General features: G+C 38.8%; 1 protein-coding gene and 1 long non-coding RNA gene across 4 annotated transcripts in view; one reads left to right on the top strand and one right to left on the bottom strand.

Moving 5' to 3' along the window:
* Positions 1-9,370, top strand: part of HOOK1 (hook microtubule tethering protein 1) — a 62,510-nt gene extending 53,140 nt beyond the window's left edge. For all 3 annotated transcript variants that reach the window (XM_036347969.1, XM_036347968.1, XM_036347967.1), the window contains 2 exons: positions 1,820-1,888; positions 5,571-9,370. In XM_036347969.1, coding sequence (XP_036203862.1) covers positions 1,820-1,888; positions 5,571-5,741 — 240 coding nt within the window. In that variant the 3' untranslated portion in view covers positions 5,742-9,370. The remainder of the gene's footprint in view (positions 1-1,819; positions 1,889-5,570) is intronic.
* On the bottom strand, positions 1,009-13,670 carry LOC118675353. The gene is made up of 2 exons (XR_004973874.1): positions 12,037-13,670; positions 1,009-1,205 (listed from the first exon to the last, which is right to left on the bottom strand). It is a non-coding gene; the product is annotated as an uncharacterized LOC118675353 (long non-coding RNA).
* Positions 13,671-20,318: the final 6,648 nt, after the last annotated feature.

The following is a 20,318-nucleotide window of genomic DNA, read 5'->3' on the forward strand; positions in this document are numbered from 1 at the left end:
TTACAAAACTACTGTTCTTAATACTATGGTAAGATTTGATGTTATTCTTGAAGTCAGTGTATACTTCCTCATAATCACATATGGATAATTGCAGAACCCTGTTGAATTCTATATACTCACCTTGAAATTCTCATAATTCATAATTTGAATCAACTAGGAATGCTTTATTTCAAGGAAACATTTTATGTTCACTTATAACTTTCTTCTTGTTATTTCTGAGCCAGTAGATATGGGCTGTGGTAAAAATATTTTGTTTAAAGATTTAAAGACTTGAATACTCAGAATATACAACAGTCTTATGTGTACTTTCTATAAGTTCCTGTTCAGGCCATATTGGCTGTTATAAAAAGCACTGGTTAGCGGGTATCTCTCTGCAGAAATGCTATTCATTCTTGAGGATTCAACTCAGATGTGTTCCCTTAATTCTCTCTCCAGAGTTTGTCCATGTGCTGTGAACTCATGAATTCATTCCACAGTATCATTCTTTGAATTAGGCTAGAAGGCTGTGAATTGAGGCGAGAGGCTGTATCTTATATCTCTGTACTCCCACCATTAAATATTACATAAATCAGAAGCCAAGTTGTCAGCTTTATTAGTAACTTAAAGTGATCATCTTTCTCCTTGGTCAGTGTGGCTCAGTTGGGTGTCATCCCAAGCCTAAAGGCTGCTGGTTTGATTACCAGTCAGGGCAGTCAATGCCTGGATTAAAAGCTTGATCCCTGTAGGGGGTGTGCAGGAGGCAGCCATTCGATGTTTTTCTCTCACATCAATGTTTCTCTCTCTCTCTCTAAAAAAAATCCAAAAAAAAGTGATCACCTTTCCTCTCTGGTCCAAGTAATGAGACTTGGACTGAGTCTCTGAAATCTAAGTTGCTCTGACTATTCACTTCCTATCAAAAGCCAGTGAGAATGGACAGCATTGTTGGTGCTTGAAATGCAGCTCCCTAACATGTATTGTGACAGAGTGGTGCCTCTACCTCTAGGGCTCTGAGGAAAAACTACAGTTAAGTCACAGCATTTGGGCCTTTAATTTATGTGTATTTATCTGTACACTGAAAGAAGTAAAAAGAAGAATAAGGTAAATAGCAGAGGTTATTCTGTCTGCCATCTTTCTTGGGGAGGGTTTGCCTGGAGCTGGTGTGAGCCAGAAGAAAGGCATCTTGCATCCCTCATTTTCTGTATGCTTTTTGTATCATCAGCATCTTGCTGTGAAAACATTCAAATGTTTTAAGGTTATAATTTTTTTAATGAATCAACTATATCTGGTACTCAGTAAAATAATACAAGTAGTTGTATTAGAGTAATTAAGAAATGGATGTCAGTCACTATGGTGGCTTGTAACTATGACCACAGGCAGTCTAGTACACAGGTCATTAAGAACTGAGAGGTAAAAACCCACGCTAAGCTTTATAGGAGATTTAAAGGATTTTCTGGAATATTTTTTATTACATCCTTCTTCTCCTTAGTTATTACTTTTCAAAATAGGTGCAGCTCTGTAAACCAGTTGTTACTTTTTTCTAGATATAAAGGATAGTAGCATAAGAATCACTAGTTTTTGTGAGCTTTGTTTTTGGTTTTTTAATACCTGTTTTACCAATAAAATTTCTGAAATAAAGATTTACTAGTTGCAATCTTACTCCTTTATAAAGCTGTTATACATGCATTTCTCCATGATTGAGTCTATATTTCGACAGTTTTTTATACCTCAAAATGCATTCATCAAATTCTCTCAATAATGAGCATACAAAGAAATGTTATTACTATTTTTAGTAATTTGGGGTTATTTGGGGGATTTTAATAGTCTTCGTATCTTTTTCCAGAGTGACTGTAAAGTAGCAAAATTTCGTGATTATGAAGAAAAACTAATTGTTTCTGCCTGGTATAATAAGGTGAGTTGAAATTCAGCTAATGATTGGATGTTTAGAACAGTGTTCATCAAACATTTTGATCAGGAAACATTGATGAAAATAATATTTTATACCACAGATCAATCTATACACACATCATATATGTAAACAAATTACCCTGTGTGCATTGCATTCAGGTATTTTCTGTCATACTCTGTTTTTTTTAAAAAAAATGTTGGTCATAATCCCAATTAACTATATATTTTAACTTAATGTGTTTAGTTGATTTTTACTTTTTCAAAATCAGTAAATTAATTTCATGACTCATTCACCTTTAATTAAAGCACATGAAGTGTACATGCAACAGTCCATAAATATTTTTAAAATTGCATTATTTGAGTTAAAACATTATATTTGTGTTCCATAAAGGTTTCTTTAGAAATGTGAATGTCTATGTAATGCAACATGAAGTGCTTCTAGTAATCAGCATTTATTTTAATATTCCCTGAAGCCTCTCAGTGTGTCTTTAGTGTATTATTTTTTTTAAATCCAGGGACTACTCCTCAGTAGTTGTTCTTACAAGGAGAAAAATAGTATAAAATAATTTGAAATGTTTTTTATCATTTTACTCTGAGTATCTGTAGGATGTTTTTAAGAAAAGTAGCATTTCATGGTTCTTTTGGGTTATTCTAATCAGCTAGAATAGATATTAATATAAGCACAACCTACCGTAGATGCTGCTTATTTAGAATGAGAAAATATCAATTTATAGGACACCCCCCTCCCCCCCCGCATCCTTCACCACATAGAACTAGTCCCTCCTCAGACATGCTTTGTTTCTTTCATGCCTTCACACTTTTTGTTCTCTTTTCTTTCCTTCTGTGCTCTATTTGGTAAAATCTGACTTAATTTAACAAGGCTTTGAAGGAAATTACTTGTGAAGTGTTCCCAGACTCTTTTCCATCATGGGTTAATCATCCTGCTGGTTAATATAGAGGACTATGGATTATTTTCTTTGTTCTGTGGCCCTTTTAAAAAATGTATTTTATTTTATTTTTTTCCATCACCATTAATCCTTCTATACCTTCCTCCGCCTCCACTACCTCCTCGCCATGCAATCACCACACTGTTGTCCGTGAGTTTTTTTTTTTTTTGCTCAATCCCTCCCCCATCTCCCAGCCGCTCCCATGCCTGAGCTGTTAGTCTTGTATCTATGAGTCTGTCTCTGTTTTGCTTGTTATCTCATTTTATTCATTAGATTCCACATATGAATGAAATCATATGGTACTTGTCTCTCTGACTGGCTTATTTCACTTAGCATAATATTCTCCAGGTCCATTCATGCTATCTCAAGGATAAAATTTTCTTTTTGATAGCCAACTAGTATTCCATTGTGTAAATGTACCAGAGCTGTTTTATCCACTCATCTGCTGATGGACACTTAAGTTGCTTCCAAATCTTGGCTATTATAAATAACACTACAGTGAACACAGGGGTGTATATATTCTTTCGAATTAGTGTTTCTGGTTTCTCCAGATAAATTTTCAGAAGTGGAATCACTGGGTCATAAGGCAGTTCCATTTTTAATTTTTTGAAGTATCTCCATACTGCTTTCCACAGTGGCTGCACTAAGTCTTCATTCCCACCTTATTTGTTGATATATTAATGATAGCCATTCTGATATCTCATTGTGGTGTTACTTTACATCTATGTGATGATTAGTGAACTTGAGCATCGTTTCATATGTCTATTGGCCATATGTCCTTTTTGCTCTTTAATTGGATTGTTTGTTTTTATTTGGTGTTGAGTTTATAAGTTCTTTATAAATTTTGGATATTAACCCCTTATCAAATGTATCGGCAATTATGTTCTCCCATTCTGTGGATTGTCTTTTTATTTTATGGATGGTTTCCTTTGTTGTGCAAAAATGTCTTAGTTTGATGTAGTTCTATTTGTTCATTTTTCTTTTATTTCCCTTGCCCAAGGAGATATATCAGAAAAAATATTGCTACAAGGAATGGCCATAATTTTACTACCTATGTTTTCTTCTTGGATTTTTATGAGCCTAACATTTAAGTCTGTAATCTAGTTTTAGTTTATTCTTGTGTCTGGTGTAAGAAGGTGGTCTGGTTTCATTTTTTTTGCATTCATCTGTCCAATTTTCCAACACTTTTATTAATAGACTAGCTTTACCCCATTGTATGTTTTTGCCTCCTTTGTTCAAGCATTAATTGTTGTAAAGGCATGGGGTTATTTCTGGGCTGTCTATTCTGTTCCATTGATCTATATGTCTGGTTTTTTTTTATGCCAGTATCAATGCTGTTTTTTTTAAGTATTTTTAAAAGAATATTTTTATTGATTTAAGGGAGAGGGAGAAAGAGATAGAAACATCAGTGATGAGAGAGAATCATCGATTGGCTGCCTCCTGCAATCCCACTATTGGGGATGAAGCCCGCAACCCAGGCATGTGCCCTAACCAGTAATCGAACCATGACCTCCTGATTCATAGGTTGACAATCAACCATTGAGCCACACCAGCTTGGCACTATGCTTTTTTGATAACTGTGGCCTTGTAGTACAGTTTGATGATAGGTAGTGTGAGTCCTCCAACTTTGTTCTTTTTTCTCAAGATCATATTGTTATTTGGGATCTTCTGTGGTTCTATATAAAATTTTGGAAAAATTCTGTGACATATGCCATTGGTATCGTGATAGAAATTGCATTGAATTTATAGACTGCTTTGGGTAGTATGGACATTTTAATGATGTTAATTCTTTCAATTCATGAACAAGGAATATGCTTCCACTTATTTGTGTCTTCTACAGTTTATTTCTTTGGTGTCTTATACTTTCCCAAGTATAGGTCTTTTACATTCTTGACTAAATTTATTCCTGGGTATTTTACTCTTTTGAAGCAATTTTGAATGGGATTGTTTTCTTAGTTTTCCTTAAGCATGCATCTGAAGACATTGTTAAAATATTGGACTCACCTACAGAGCTTCTTACTCACTAGTTTTGGGTAGCATTTATAGGTTGAATTTACATTTTTTAACAAGTTCTCATTGGTGCTAATGTTAATCCAGGGGTTACACTTAGGTAACCATTGACCCAAGCTTTTTTTTTTTTTTTTTTTTTTTTAATATATTTTATTGATTTTTTACAGAGAGGAAGGGAGAGAGATAGAGAGTCAGAAACATCGATGAGAGAGAAACATCGATCAGCTGCCTCCTGCACATCTCCCACTGGGGATATGCCCGCAACCCAGGTACATGCCCTTGACCGGAATCGAACCTGGGACCCTTCAGTCTGCAGGCCGACGCTCTATCCACTGAGCCAAACCGGTTTCGGCGACCCAAGCTTTTATATTGTGTTATGGGTGCTCAATGTGGGTGGAGTGATTGCCCAAATGCAAAATTTTGCTTTGGAACCTTTTTATTTTAATTGTTCTTGTAATTAAAGTTAGTTTTAGAGCATTATTTTAAGGTGCTGTTTTTAATGATTTTATATTTAATGGCTTAACATAGAGAAACTAGGTTTTATGCCCTTGTTTTCTTCTTACCAGCAGTACCAGATTAACTTCTGCACCCTTATTCTTTAAATTAAAAAATGAGGCCAACACCAGCTTTGTAGTATTGTTTCGAGGATTAAATAACTTTATGTATGTAAAAAGCACTTTAAAATCTAACGCTAAGTAGTCATTTTATTTTTTATTTATTTTTGTTCAGAGTCTAGCATTCCAGAAACTGGGGATGGAATCTAGACTTGTGAGCAGCAGCGGGGCTGGCAAAGACCCTGCTGCATGTCCTCCTGCACGGTCTTTCCTAGCACAGCAGCGGCACATCACCAACTCCCGAAGAAATCTCTCTGTAAAAGTTCCTGCTGCAGCCTCTGATTAAACTGCTAAAGACAACAAGCAGAAGTGCCCTTAAAATAGTTTGTGTCTTTCAACCAACTACCAGACTGAAAAAGATGTTTATGATGCTGGATATCAGCTGTTCAAGAGGCACGGAATTAAGTTTGCTGGCTGACTTTGAAAACAAATTTTACAATTAGCTGTTTCTCTGAGGGAGCACATTTGAATAATTAGAAGATGTAATTAGGCACCCATCTAAACATTTGTGTTTTGAGACTATTATAATTTCAAATTGACTTTGTATATTTTAGTTTAGTGTTTTCATTTGTGTCAGTAACTTGGTTAATTTGCAATGTGTAATCAGTAATAAGTAATTTAAAAATACATTTATATTCATTTTATTGTTTTGGTCCATATAAAAATAACCTTAAGGTAGGCACATGTAGAACTATACAAGAGTTATATTTTTTTTACTTGATATATACAAGACTTGACCTGTAGCCTCTAACTCTGTCATTGAATAGGTATATCTTATCGTGAAGTAGAAGATATGACATTTGGAAGTTTTGATTGTTGAAATGACTTTGCTATAGCAAAGTGACTAATAGGAAGTTTTACCGATTCATAAGAGGTTATATACTTCTGTTACCTACTATAAAAAGGGCTTCTATGCGGCAGGGTGGAAATGGGAAGGGTAAATGGATAAACTGATTTTAATGAGAGGTGACTTTCTGATGGGAAACAAGCTAAAAGTATAAAGTGATACTTTGTGTGAAACATCCACATGCTCTTTAATATAATTAATAACAATAATTATTTTACTTTTAAGCATAAAATTATCAGGATTTCTGCTAAAAATGATATAATAATTTTGCCTCCTAAGAAGAAATGGTGCAGCAATGAAACAATTTGGAATCAAGTTAATTTTGTTTAATAAGTAAACAATCTGTCTTGGGCTGTGTTTATGGTATTCAGTTCGTTTTTGCCCAAAGCCCGTTATTTTCAAAGGTGTTACTTTCTCATTTTTTAAGAGTTACCTGTTGGAATTTTAATTAGATGAGTAAAATATGTGCTGTTCAATATTGTAGCCACAAGCCACATGTGGCAATTTTAGTTAAGCTAATTAAAATTAAGTTTTTGGTTGCACCAGCCACAGTTCAAATGCTCAGTATCCACATTGGCTAATGGCTACAGAATTAGTGCAGATATAAAATATTTCCATCATTGCAGAAAGTTCTACTGGACAGTGCCATGCTAACTCTTCTTATAACGACATTGAAACACTCCTTGCTGTTAGACCACAAAAGTAAAAAGAAAAAATGTCAGGACTATTTCAGTATGAAAAGGAATTGTGGCAAAAACTAGCATTTGCATTACTTAAAGTGGAATAGCTTGTGTTGTGACATTCATAGTTCATCTTTCCAGTATTTTTCAGCAGCTGCACACTTATCCGCTTGTGCATAGACCAGGCAGGGGTCAGCACACTTTTCTGTAAAGGGGCAGATAGTAGTAACTTTAGGTGGTGTTGGCCATGTGATCAGTAGCAGGTAAATCAGCTCTGCCCTTAAGTATGAAAGCAGTAGCCATACACAGTATGTAAACCAAATAGGTGTGGATGTATTTCAATAAAACTTTACTTACAAAGACTGGTGTTAGGTCAGATTTGGCCTGCAGGCTGTAGACCTCCTTGGGTCTAGAGTTTATTGTTAGCCTTTCCTTGAAAATATAAATATTGTTCCATTTGCAATGTTACTTATTTAGATTCTTGGTTTTTTGATTCTCTACCAGTAATTTTTCTTTTAATTACTGAAAATACAAGAATTGCTTCCATACTGTATTTTGGTCTCTTAGATTAGGGCACATCTGTCAGGATATTTTGTTTTATAAGGGTTACTTCTGTTGACTACCTCTTAGATTTTGGTGTCTTTTTTCAGTGCGGTTTTATAGTTGGTTTGCTTCTTCATATAGCCTTATAGTCTCTGTGTGCCTGTGACTTTTGGTGAAATGAAAATGTATTAGCATGCCAATTAAAATTTTCTAAATATATGGCATTTTAGAATATTTTGGTCAGTGTAAGACATGAGCTCCTTTGGTATTTACTACTTGCTTATAATTGAAAATAAACAACCTTGTCAAACTCCCTTTTACTGAAAGTTATTGTAAAACATCAATGCCAATAAATTAATATTTTCACAATTCTATTGCTCACAAATTTTCGATTATACTTGGAATTTCTACGTAATTTGTGCAATTTATGAATAAGCTAGATTCTTTTATCTTAATAGAGAAAAAGCAAATTTTGTGATTTACTACTTTTCTAGTTTATAAGTAGAATTTAAATTGCTTGATACTTAAGTATTTATACAAGACTAATGTAATTTAAAGTTCTATATTATTGTGATTAATCATATGGAAATTCAGGAATTGATCAGAAGTGAGATTGTTTTCCACATCTGGTTAATAGAGTGAGATTGACACCCTGTGGGTGGTAAAGCATTATAAATATTCCTCATAAACATGATTTATATATGTCTGTGTTATAAGTGATGCTTAAGTGCATATACCAGGGAAGAGAAATTTAGCATTTATTATGTGGTAATGAGTTGAATGGCCCAGTGATAATAAAGTAAAACCATAGACCATTTGGAAATGATCTTTATTTTGAGCATTTGTTGTATAATTAATATTACTTTCTCTTTTTAAAATGAAAAGTATGTATACATATGGCAATGATGTTTACCCTGAGATTAACTTAAAGTATTGAGAAATATTTTAAGTTCACTGTATTTTTTTTTTTAATAAATAAGGCTGTTGAACTAATGATTTAGTATAGATTAAGAATTTATGTCTTGCCCTGGCTAGTGTTTCTAAGTGGTTAGAGCACTGGCACATGCACCAAAGGGTCTTTGGTTCAATTCCCTGTCAAGGGTGCATACCTGGGTTGCAGGTTCGATCCCCAGTCCAGGTTCGGGTGCATGTGGCAAGCAACCAGCCAATATTTCTCTCTCTCTCTCTCTCTCTCTCTCTCTCTCTCTCTTCTTCTTCCCCCCATTATCTTCCCCCTCCTACCCTCTCTTCTACTTTCTCTAATAATCAATGGAAAAAATTATCTTCGGGTGAGATTTAACAACAACAGAAAAGAATTAAATTCTTGTCTAGAAACATTAAACTGGGCATTCCTCATGAAGGTATCATCTTGGATATGGAGTGCTGATTTGAATGTTAGATAATGTTTGTACACCTATACCTGTTACTGTATAGTGGCACACCTGGCTCTTTGGGGTGGCTTATAGGGCCCAATATTACTGTGTTAGGTTCTCTCTGTGTATATTTAACAAGAACCATTCCTGTGTAAAATGAGTGTATATGGTTGTATGTATACAGTCTTATTGTGAACCTGTACATTGCGAAAACGTCGTTTGGGAATTTGTAAAGCACTAAAGCACAACTGCAAAAGACAATGGTGTGCAGTTATTAAACGTGATGTAGCTTAATTGTAATGTTTAGTTTATAAAAGGTCCTTTCTATTTTCCATGGCAAAGACTTTGACACTTGAAAAATAGAAGCAATATTTGATTTATTTTTGTAAGTATTTAGGATATTTTAAATAAATGATTGTCCAATAACAGTATAATGTAAAGTGTTTTAGTAAATAAAGTTTCTGATTCTGTGTGATGGTTATGATTGATTTTTATTAGGTACAGGTGCATGTTTAATTTGCTTTAAATAAGACTTAAAATATTTAGATCAGAAAAGGAAAATAAATAGCACTAATTTAATTTTTTTAAAATATATTTTTGTTGATTTTAGAGAGGAAGGGAGAGGGATAGAGAGATAGAAACATCAGTGATGAGAGAGAATCATTGATCGACTGCCTCCTGCACGCCCCCCATTGGGGATCGAGCCTGCAACCCAGGCATGCGCCCTCGGCCGGAATTGAACCCGGGACCCTTTAGTCTGCAGGCCGACTCTCTATCCACTGAGCCAAGCCAGCCAGGGCTAATTTTTAAATTTTGTTCTATGTTTGAGGGTTTTTTTTGGTCAATGAGTAGATGTGTAAAAGTAATTTTTTGGTTTGCCCAGTTACATCTCCAGTTTCACCACTGGAATCTAGGCATTTTGCATTATTGTGGAATTCAAAACATTTCTGTGCTTTCTTTGGCAGAGACTGCTACTCATCTCTCAATTTCCATTCTCTCGTTTGTCTTTTTGTAATAGAACACCATATTTTAGCTTGTTACATTTACCTTACATCTGCGGGGGGGGAATAAGTACTTTTTGGACTCTCTTATAACTAGGTGATTTCACTAAGTTCCGGCCGAAGAAATGTGAATAGTAGTGATGTGTGCCTATTAGAAGAATGGGTATGTTTGTTTCAGCCCTTTCCCCTTCTAGAATGCCATGGCCTGAAGGTGACTATCAAGGACAGTGGACCAACAATGAAGAAAGGACTTGCATCCTTGAAATCACCACCTAGCCATATCAGTTACGGACCTGTAGTCCATATTTCTCTAAGCAAGCAGTTTTTTATAGCTAGTTTATTTTGGTGTCTCTCTCTTCTGACATCTTATTTTATTTCCCTACTAGAGGCCTGGTGTGCAAAATTCGTGCACTGGGCCGGGAGGGGCGGCGGGGGGGTCCCTCCGCCTGGCCTGTGCCCTCTTGCAGTCCAGGAGCCCTTGGCGAATGTCTAAGTGATGGCTTAGGCCTGCTTTCCAGGGGGTGGGGTAGGGGGAGCAGGCCTAAGCCATCATTCGGACATCCCTAGCACTACTGTGGATGATCAGTGCATGTCAGCTCCTGTGTTGAGCGTCTGCTTCCTGGTGGTCAGTGCACATCATAGTGACCTGTGGTTCTGCCGTGCATATTAGCCTTTTATTATATAGGATCTGCACAGGCTTGTCAAAATAAGTTGTGAAAGTTTTTGAAAAGTGCAGATGCTCCATGTTCTTGGATTATGTTTTGAAAAGGTTTAACTTTAACCTTGGTGTTAATGGGGCTCAATAAGTGTTTGTTTAATGCCAAGAGTAAAGTTAATGTGCCAGGTATGCAAAGGTGGAGACAAAAGTGAAGTTCTGTCTCACGTTAAGTAGATCTTCATGATCCCCAAAGACCACAGTGCTCTAAATTTTACTTTCTGGACTGGCTCGACATCATGTAATGTTATGAGTGGTTCATTAAGAGCGACTCAAGGTTCTAGACCAGGGGTGGGCAAACTTTTTGACTCAAGGGCCACAATGGGTTCTTAAAGTGGACCGGAGGGCCGGAACAAAAGCATGGATGGAGTGTTTGTGTGAACTAATATAAATTCAAAGTAAACATCATTACATAAAAGGGTACGGTCTTTTTTTCCAATAGTTTTATTCATTTCAAACGGGCCGGATCCGGCCCGCGGGCCGTAGTTTGCCCATGGCTGTTCTAGACCTACACTGACCAATATGTGGGCTGCTAGCCACATAGATACTTAATCATAAATTTTATTTCCTCATTACAGCCACACATGGCCATGGCTACGATATTGGACAGTGCAGTTAGAGAACGTTTCTGTCATCACAGAAGGTTCTCATGGACAGCTCTGTTCAGAGGCATAGGTTGAATGGACACGTTCTGTGTTTCTTAGAAGTTCCCCATGATGTGGGATCACACACATGTAATGAGGTGAAGCTCTCAGACATATCCCTGCACAGTGACACGCCCAGGGTTAGAGCTGCAGTGGTTTCTCAGCTGGCTATGGTTCTGATGGCAAAGTGCTCCCTCCATCCTTTGCTCAACTGGCTGCAGCAACTTGCTCTCAGTACCTGGTAAATGCTACATTTTAGACCTCTTGCTTCAGCTTAAACATTCCCCTCTTCCATAAATGCTTCCATGATTTCTCAAACAAGGTGAGAAATCCATTTTTCTAAAACTTCAAGTCTTTGTCTTAGTGACCTTAGTTGATCTTACATACTTTTTAAAAACATCTGTCCCTAGACTAAGTTTATTTATGTATAATCCTCACTCAAATATATTTTTTCCATTGATTTTTAGAGTATAAAGGAGGGGAAAAGGGAAAGGAGGGATGAGGGGGGAAAGAGAGAAACATCAATGTGAGAGACACACACATCGATTGGTTGCCTCTAGCTCAAGCCCCAACCGGGGACAGGGATGAACCTGCAACCTAGGTACATGCCCTTGACCAGGAATTGAACTGGATCCCTTCAGTCCACGGGCCACTGCTCTAACCACTGAGAAAACCGGCCAGAGCTAGACTAAGTTTCTTGAAGTCAGGGATTATAGCTTATCTCTGTTTCCCCATGGCACGTGGAACACTGTCTTCCACAAAGTCAACAAATATTTACCAGCTGAACTAGACTTTCTGGTGATGGGCAGAATATTTTCTGTAGAAATCAGTCTCAAGATGCTCTGAAGGAATTGGAGGAGTGCATGGAAGGAGCACCTGCATAGGCAAGAAATGAACAGATCACAATATTTTATTTCAGCCCCACAACTAACCAGCACTACCCCTCAGCCTCTTTCTTGGTTTCATCACAAGTCATTTTTATAAGTGCTTCATTGAGATAAAATTCACATACCGTATAAACGCGTTTAAAAAGTGTATAAGTCAGAAGTTTTCAGGATATTCACAGTTGTGTGACCGTCACCATTCTCTAAAAACATTTTATCACCTCAAATAGAAACCCTGTAGCCATTAGCCTCTACTCTGCTTCTCCTCTCCTCCCAGCCCGGGGTACCATTAGTCTACTTTCTCTGCCTATTTTGGACATTTCATATGCATGGAATCATACAAAATGTGAGCTTTTGTGAATAGACCCTTAAGCATTATGTTTTTAAGGTTCATTCATTCTGTAGTATGTATCAGTACTTCATTTCTTTTTATTGCTGAATAATATTTTGTTACATGTTTGTGCCACATTTTGTTGTTCATCAGTTGATGGATTTTCGGGTTCTGGCTATTCTGAATAATTCTGCTATGAACATTCATGCCCACGTTTTTGTGTGGAAATAGGTTTCATTTATCTTGGATATATACTACCACGGTCTGATTATGTCTCTCTAAAATTCTTACGTTGAAATCCTGCCCCCTAAGGTGATAGTAATTAGGAGGTATGGCCTTTGGGAGGTGATTAGGTCATGAAGGCTCATAAATGGGATTAGTGCCCTTATAACAGGCCTGAGAAAAACTCCCTTCCCTTCCCACCATGTGAGAAAACAGCAAGAAGGGCTGGCCCTGAATCAGAAGGTGGGCCCTTGCCACACACCAGATTTGTGGGCACCTTCATCTTGAACCTCCAGCCTCCTGCTGAGGAAAACATTCTTGTTGTATATAACATACCCAGTTTATAGTATTTTTTTACAGTAGTTCAACTGATATACTGAATGCAGCTGCTGGGTCATATAATAAATCCTTGTTGAACATTTTGAGGAATTTCCAGACTGTTTTCTAAAGTGCCTGCAATATTTCACAATTCCACCAGCAATGTGAGTTCCAGTGTGTCCACATACTCACCTAAAATAGTTATTATTTTAGCTCTCCTACTGTGTGATGTGGTATCTCATTGTAGTTTTGAGTGGCACTTCCCTAATAATTAATGAGGTTGACCATAGTTTGATATTTAATTACTCATTCATATCTATATCATCCTATATAATAAAAGCCTAATATGCTATGTGTCTGGTCCAATTGGCCATTCAACAAATCAAAGCGTAATAGGCTAATGATATGCTAAGGCTGATCAACTGCTTGCTATGATGTGCACTGACCACCAGGGGGCAGATGCTCCAACCAGTAGGTTAGCTTGCTGCTGGGGTCTGGCTGACTGGGACTGAGTGAGATGGGCTGGACACGCCCTGGAGCCCTCCCGCACACCCTTCCCACTGGCCAACCTCCCATGTCCCTCCCCAGTTCCAATCGTGCATCCGTGGGGTCACAGCAGGCGAGCGCAGCAGCAGTGGCAGGAGTCTCTCCTGCCTCCACAGCAGCGCTAAGGATGTCCAACTGCTGGCTTAGGCCCACTTCCCATGGGGAGTGGGCCTAAGCCAGCAGTCAGACATCCCCTGAGGGCTCTTGGACTGTGAGAGGGTGCAGGCCTGGCTGAGGACCCCCCCCCCACACACACACACACACACACAAAGCACTCCCCCAAGTGCACAAATTTTGTGCACTGGGCCTCTAGTCTTTAAAGAAAAGCCTATTCAAATTTTTCAGTTTTTTAATTAGTCTGTTTGTTTTTGTATTATTATTTATTGTGGATCCAAATTCTTATTAGGTATGTGACTTATAAATAATTTTATACTCTCCTGTGGACTGTCCCCTCATTCTTTTGGAAGTTTTGTTTATAGAAAAGATTTTAATTTTGACAAATTCCAGTTTATCAATTTTTTTCTTTTTTACTTTTGCTTTTGGTGTTATATTTAAGAAAACCAAAGTCAGGAAGATTTCCTTCTATGCTTCCTTTTAGGACCTTTATAAGTTTACATCCTATACTAGTCTGTGAGCCATTTTGAGATTATTTTTACGTATTTTGAGATAATTTTTACAGCTTTTTGAAAAGATTATTCTTTCTCCATTGAATTGTCTTGGCGCCCTTGTTGAAAATCACCTGACCTTTCCTGAATGCTTTTATTCCTAAACACTGAAAGTCTGGTGCATTGGTCTACATGTCTGCCCTTGTGCCAGTACCACACAATTGTGATTACTATAGCTTTGTAGTAAGTTTTAAAATTAGGAAATATGAGTCCTAAATTTTCTTTTTCAGGATTGCTTTGGCTATTTTAAAATGCCACAGAGATCACTTCTTACTGAGGTCCGGCTTTTTTTTTTTTTTCTTAAGTGCTCAGATTGTTGCAAAAATTCAGTTAATCTCCATAGTTCTGGAAATGTTGATTTTGACAAGTTTGCTAGTCTTCTCAGGGTTTTAACAGAGGAGTGAATTTTAGGAGATCACTTTGCCCTTTGAGAAGTTCTTCCCTCCAGGTCAGATTTTTAGAAGTAGAAGGGGTCTTAGTGAGCAATCTTTGAACTCCACATTGTCCAGAATATGCAACTAAGGTGCTGAGAGGTAAATGGCTTGCTGCATAGTAACAGAAACTTCTGACACACTGAAGCATTAATATTTCTGCTCTGCCTCAGTCCCTTGGCTCCTCCCCACCCAGAGTTTCAACAAACATTCTCTGAGCATCTACTATGCATCAAAACCATTAGGTACTGAACCTGTGTGAGCAAGGCACAATCGTCTCTGCAAAGCTGAGTATAATTGGGGAGATTACATGGCAATAGCAAATTAAAATTTTTGACTAACATTCTCAGAGAATGGATGGAGGAGGGAGCAACTGACTGGGAGAGTCATTGAGGAGTTGACATCAAAGTTGAGTCTGCCAGGTGTGATTAGACTTTTCTTGCAGAAAACATCTATAATAATAAAAGTGTAATATGCTAATTGGACTGGACGTCCTTCTGGAAGCTGGTGGCTGGAGGGAAGCCTGGGTCCCTGGTGCCAGAGGGAAGCCGGTGCCAGCAACCAGGTAAAGAAGGGCCCACTATTGCAAGAATTTCGTGCATTGGGCCTCGGGTACTTTATATAAAGACATGCAGATTGTCCTGTGTAGAGAATTGGTCGTTTGGCAAGAGATGTGAGCAGGTTTCAGATCCCAAAAATGGTCATACACTCAGCTAAGGAGCAGGCCCGCACATAGAGCTGTTCACAGTCCCCACTCCTGAGAGCACTGTTCACCTAGACCAGTGGTCGGCAAACTCATTAGTCAACAGAGCCAAATATCAACAGTACAATGATTGAAATTTCTTTTGAGAGCCAAATTTTTTAAACTTTAACTATATAGGTAGGTACATTGTTATTAACTTAATTAGGGTACTCCTAAACTGACCTTTGCTAAAAACATCCTCAATCTGATTGAGGTACGTTCGCTGAGGTCGACCCCTTCGAACTCTCACATCCACACTCGTCTTGTATACTTGTTTCATCCATCTCCTTTCATTCATCCTCTCTATATGTCCACCCCCGACTTCTTCTAACGCCACTTCTTCAAAATAGACTTGCCCAGGCCGAAAACCGACTTCTGCGCATGGGCCATGAAGTTTCAATCGCACTGTACGTGCACGCCTGCACGTGGTATTTTGTGGAAGAGCCACACTCAAGGGGCCAAAGAGCCGCATGTGTAGAAGTAGAAGGGGTCTTAGTGAGCAATCTTTGAACTCCACATTGTCCAGAATATGCAACTAAGGTGCTGAGAGGTAAATGGCTTGCTGCATAGTAACAGCAAGTTACTATGTAACAGCAAGTTACACGAGCCGCGGTTTGCCGACCACTGACATAGACTACCAGTGACAGCCTCCTGGGCTTTCACAATGTGGCAGCCCTGCCAAAAAACCTATAATGGTCCAGGTGTCAGTAGGGAGAAGGATTTACTGCTCTATGAACCCAACGAGGAAAAGGTCAAATGGCTAGGAAAAAAGGTAGAGAATTAAGCTCTCCAGTGTCATAACTAGAGGTGTTGTTTGAAATAACCATAACAGTGTTGCAGCTACAATTTATTATATGTCAGGTACACTATGCCTTTCTTTAATATATATATATATATATATATTACGGTTATATTTATATACACTGAGTGGCCAGATTATTATGAGTGGCCAGATTATTATGACTACCCCATCAGTACTTCATTGACACTTCCAAAAATACTGAATATTGAAAACTTCCTAAGCAAATACTCTCAAGGTTTTATTATTAATATTATTTGCATAACTAATTCACTTCATTGTACTGATGGGGTGGTCATAATAATCTGTCTGACCGGTCATAATAATCTGGCCACTCAGTGTATATATGATATTTATATATAACATATAGTATATATGTATTATAAATTCATATTTATATATTAAAGTAACATAGTGTGTGTGTATATATATAATATATATACTATATATATATATATATATATATATATATATATATATATATATTTTTTTTTTTTTTTTCCCCCTTCTGTTTTGGCCTCACAGGTTTATCAGACAGTGTAGGATAAGTTATGCTATAGTGACTAACAGTCTCAAAATTTTAGTGGCTATCAATAAAATAGGTTCATTTCTCACATCGCATATCCATTTTGAATCAGCTATGGCTCTGCTCTATGTCTTTGACACCTGGATGTAGGCTGACAGGCCCTTATCTAGGACATTGCTAGTTTCATGGCAGAGGAAATGGAAACATGAACTACTAGCTCACTCTTAAGCACTGAGAAGAGACTCATGGAACTTGTGCTCTCATTTATTGGCCAAACAAATGACATGCCTTCCTGCATATATCAGGGTGATTATGTGTAATCATCTCATGGGGAGGAACACCACAGAGAAAGGCCACCAGAGAGGGATAGTGGCTCTTTTGACCAATATCATCATCAACCACACAGATATTATTAATTCTATTTTGAAGACTGGGAAATGGGTTCAGAAAAGTAAAGTGTCCTGTTTAATGTGCAAGCAAAAATTAATAAATGAGAATACCTGGATTGAATTCAGGCCAGCGTAGCTTCAGAGCCCTAACCCCAGTTTATCTGACTCCCCATGCTATCCAACCCCCTGCACTGAGTCTTTTAATGTTGTTTTATGTGTTATCTTTGGACCCTTGATATATTTGGGTGAAGAGAAGCCTTTTTTTTCTGACCTTGACAGTTGTACTAGGCACTGTCACGATTCAGTGCCAGCCCTGGAAAGTGAGCCTTTGCATTTGACCCTTTATTCTTGCTTAGTATCTGTTTCAAAAGTAAGAGGGAAAGGTTGTTAGATTTTTCAGAGCAGAACAGATAGCTCATGGTGCATGCACAAAAACACAGTGTGACCCAAATAGTAGAAAATACCCATCTAGGAACATTAGCCTGTTCTTAAGAAATAAGCATGGGGAAATGGAATAAGTGGCCCCATTCCAGAAAGCCAGCTGGGAAATGGAACAGTGAGCTAAGAACAAGCCTTCACTTTGCACTGTGTCACTGAAGGGTTATAACAGAAGTTGGCATCGGGACTGAGAAATAGGACATTGGAGTGAGGTGACAGGACAGTGGCAGAGATCTGATTTTAGTCAATAGGTACAATCTAGTGCCAGCCTACAATGATTTGACCCTTTTTAATTAAAAACTAATGAGTAGATTTTTATTGATTTCACAGAGGGAGAGAGATATAGAAACATCAGTGATGAGAGAAAATCATTGATTGGCTGCCTCCTGCAGACCCCACGCTGGGGATCAAGCCTGGAACCTGGGCAAGTGCCCTGACTGGGAATCGAACTGTGACCTCCTGGTTCATAGGTTGATGCTTAACCACTTAGCCATGCAAGCCAGGCAATTGTATCTTATTTTATTCATTTTATTGGTCCCTACCAATATTCTTATTATTAAAAAAGACATTGTTCTTAATATTGAAAAAGACACTGTTCCTGCCTTCAAGGAATGTATTACTTAACTATTGCTATGTAACAACGCACCTCAAAATGCCCAGGCTTAAAACAACCATTTAAGGTTGGCAATTCAGGCTGGATTCAGTTGGGCAGTTCTTGTTTCAGATGGGGTCACTCATGCATCTGCATTCAGCTGTTGGTTATGTTGGGTCTAGTTCATCTCAGTTGGCCCTTTGCACAGCTCTGTGGTGGGCCAGCTGTCATCTAGGGCAACATGACAGGAATAATGAGGCCATGTGTTTCTCCTCATCCATCAGGGTAACATGGGCTTATTTAAATGGTGGTCGCAGAGTCCCAAAAGAGCAAGGAGAAGCCCTAGCTCAGAAAAGTCATTTCACCACATTCTATTGGCCAAAGTCAGTCAGCAGGCCACCCCAGAGGAGAGGGAAATGTACACAGAGTCCATCTCTTGATGGGGAGAGGTTGTCAAGCTACACTGAAAGGGGTGTGAATACAGAGGGGGGATTATTATGACTATCTTGGGAAATGAAAGTTGTTCTCAGCCATCTTAAATTCCATAAAAACTAAACACGGTGATGAAACTTATGCTTCATGCTATGAAAGAGTAATTGGCACTGGACTGGCTCTTCTATCATAAACAACCAGAAAATTAGGCAAAGTAAATAAAAATAAGTTTTCAGCTATTGGAAAACTGACACTTCAGAACTGTGATTCCCAAGAGAAAGGAACAAGTGAGATGATCTCTAAAATATCTCCAGCTCTCCCTTCCCCTCTCTCAAAATCAATTTTTAAAAAATATTAGGGAAAAAGACACAAAAACAGGGCCTAGAGGCCTTTTCTGCACAGGGTCCTCTCCTGCAAATGGCACTTCAGGGAGAAGCCTGCACTAAGCTGCCTGCCTCCTGCACTGACCTGCCTTTCTACACTCTTTCTGCCATTTGAACCAGTCCTTGAGGAGTTTCTAGAATCCTGTTTCAACCAATAGGACTGAGGCTTCCCACCCAATAAAGTGGCACAGCTATATCCCCATTAATATCTCCACCAGCCAATCAGAGCAGCTCCATTCTGACCAATATGGCCATGCCTTTTGGACCAAACTATAAGGAATTGAGTTCTCATTTGCATGAGGATGGGCCAATCAGGGAGGAGGGGCCGGGCCGGGACTTTTGTCATGTAAGCCAGTTCCCCTCTGGCTCAGGAGGGCACTTTCCCTTCCCACCAAATACTGAAAACTGTTTCCTTGGCTAGAGCAGAAACACTAAAGACATGTCACTGGAGCAGAAGAAAAGAGCCCCTCACAGGGGCAGAGAGAGGCAGACTGGCGCAGAGTGGAGGGGTGCAGAGTGGAGGAGCGCAGAGCAGAGGGGCAAGGCCATAGGGCCGCCTCACAGCCCTGCTGTTTTCACAGCCTTGCTGTGTCACCATTGAGCTGTTTTGCACTGAATACACTTCCCTTTACCGCACCTCAATTGTGAATTCCTGTTGGTGTTGAATTGGCACCAAGGACCATCTGTTGACATGAGTTAGAGCTCTGAATTCCCTGTTCTGACAAAGCAGCTTCCTCGCCCAAGAAGCTGTCCTGATTCCTCAGTCACCCAGCCAGCCCCTGGCTCCTGGCTGGAAATATGTAGGGCATTCTGAGAGGCCCTTTGCTGGACCCTCTCCCTACTGCATGCAGGCCCCGTGTGCCTGACCTGGGCACACTTCCATACTAACTCCGTGTGTCCTGCTCCTTCTCTGCTCTAAATCCTCTGTCCCTGGACCCAGTTTTAATATACAGTGCAGTTTGCATGTGTCTGTGTCTTTGCAGGACAGCAGTGGGGAAAAGACTCACAGCCTGGATTACTTTCGGGTAAAGTCTGTGCGTTGGCCAGGGTGCCACAGAAAGTGGCATATGCTTGCACATGGTGTGTCAGACACTGATGCAAAGGAAGAGGGGAAGGGGCCCTGGAGCTTTCAAACTAGGCAAGAAATAAGAGAGGTACAAATCAGATGAAATCTTTGTGTAATGCTTGAGCAGGAAGAGATCTCATATTAGAATCCCTCTAAGGAGCTTTGAGGGGGAGAAAGGAGTCATTTTTTCATTACCAGAAACTTCAGCCATCTATTCCCCATGGTTTCACCATAATTGTGGTCATACTCTTGGCTCTGAGTCCCAATCCATCCATTAGGTCCGGAGGAGTGCTGGG

This window comes from Myotis myotis, unplaced genomic scaffold (assembly GCF_014108235.1).
Source record: "Myotis myotis isolate mMyoMyo1 unplaced genomic scaffold, mMyoMyo1.p scaffold_m19_p_2, whole genome shotgun sequence".
In the NCBI taxonomy this organism is placed as follows: domain Eukaryota; kingdom Metazoa; phylum Chordata; class Mammalia; order Chiroptera; family Vespertilionidae; genus Myotis; species Myotis myotis.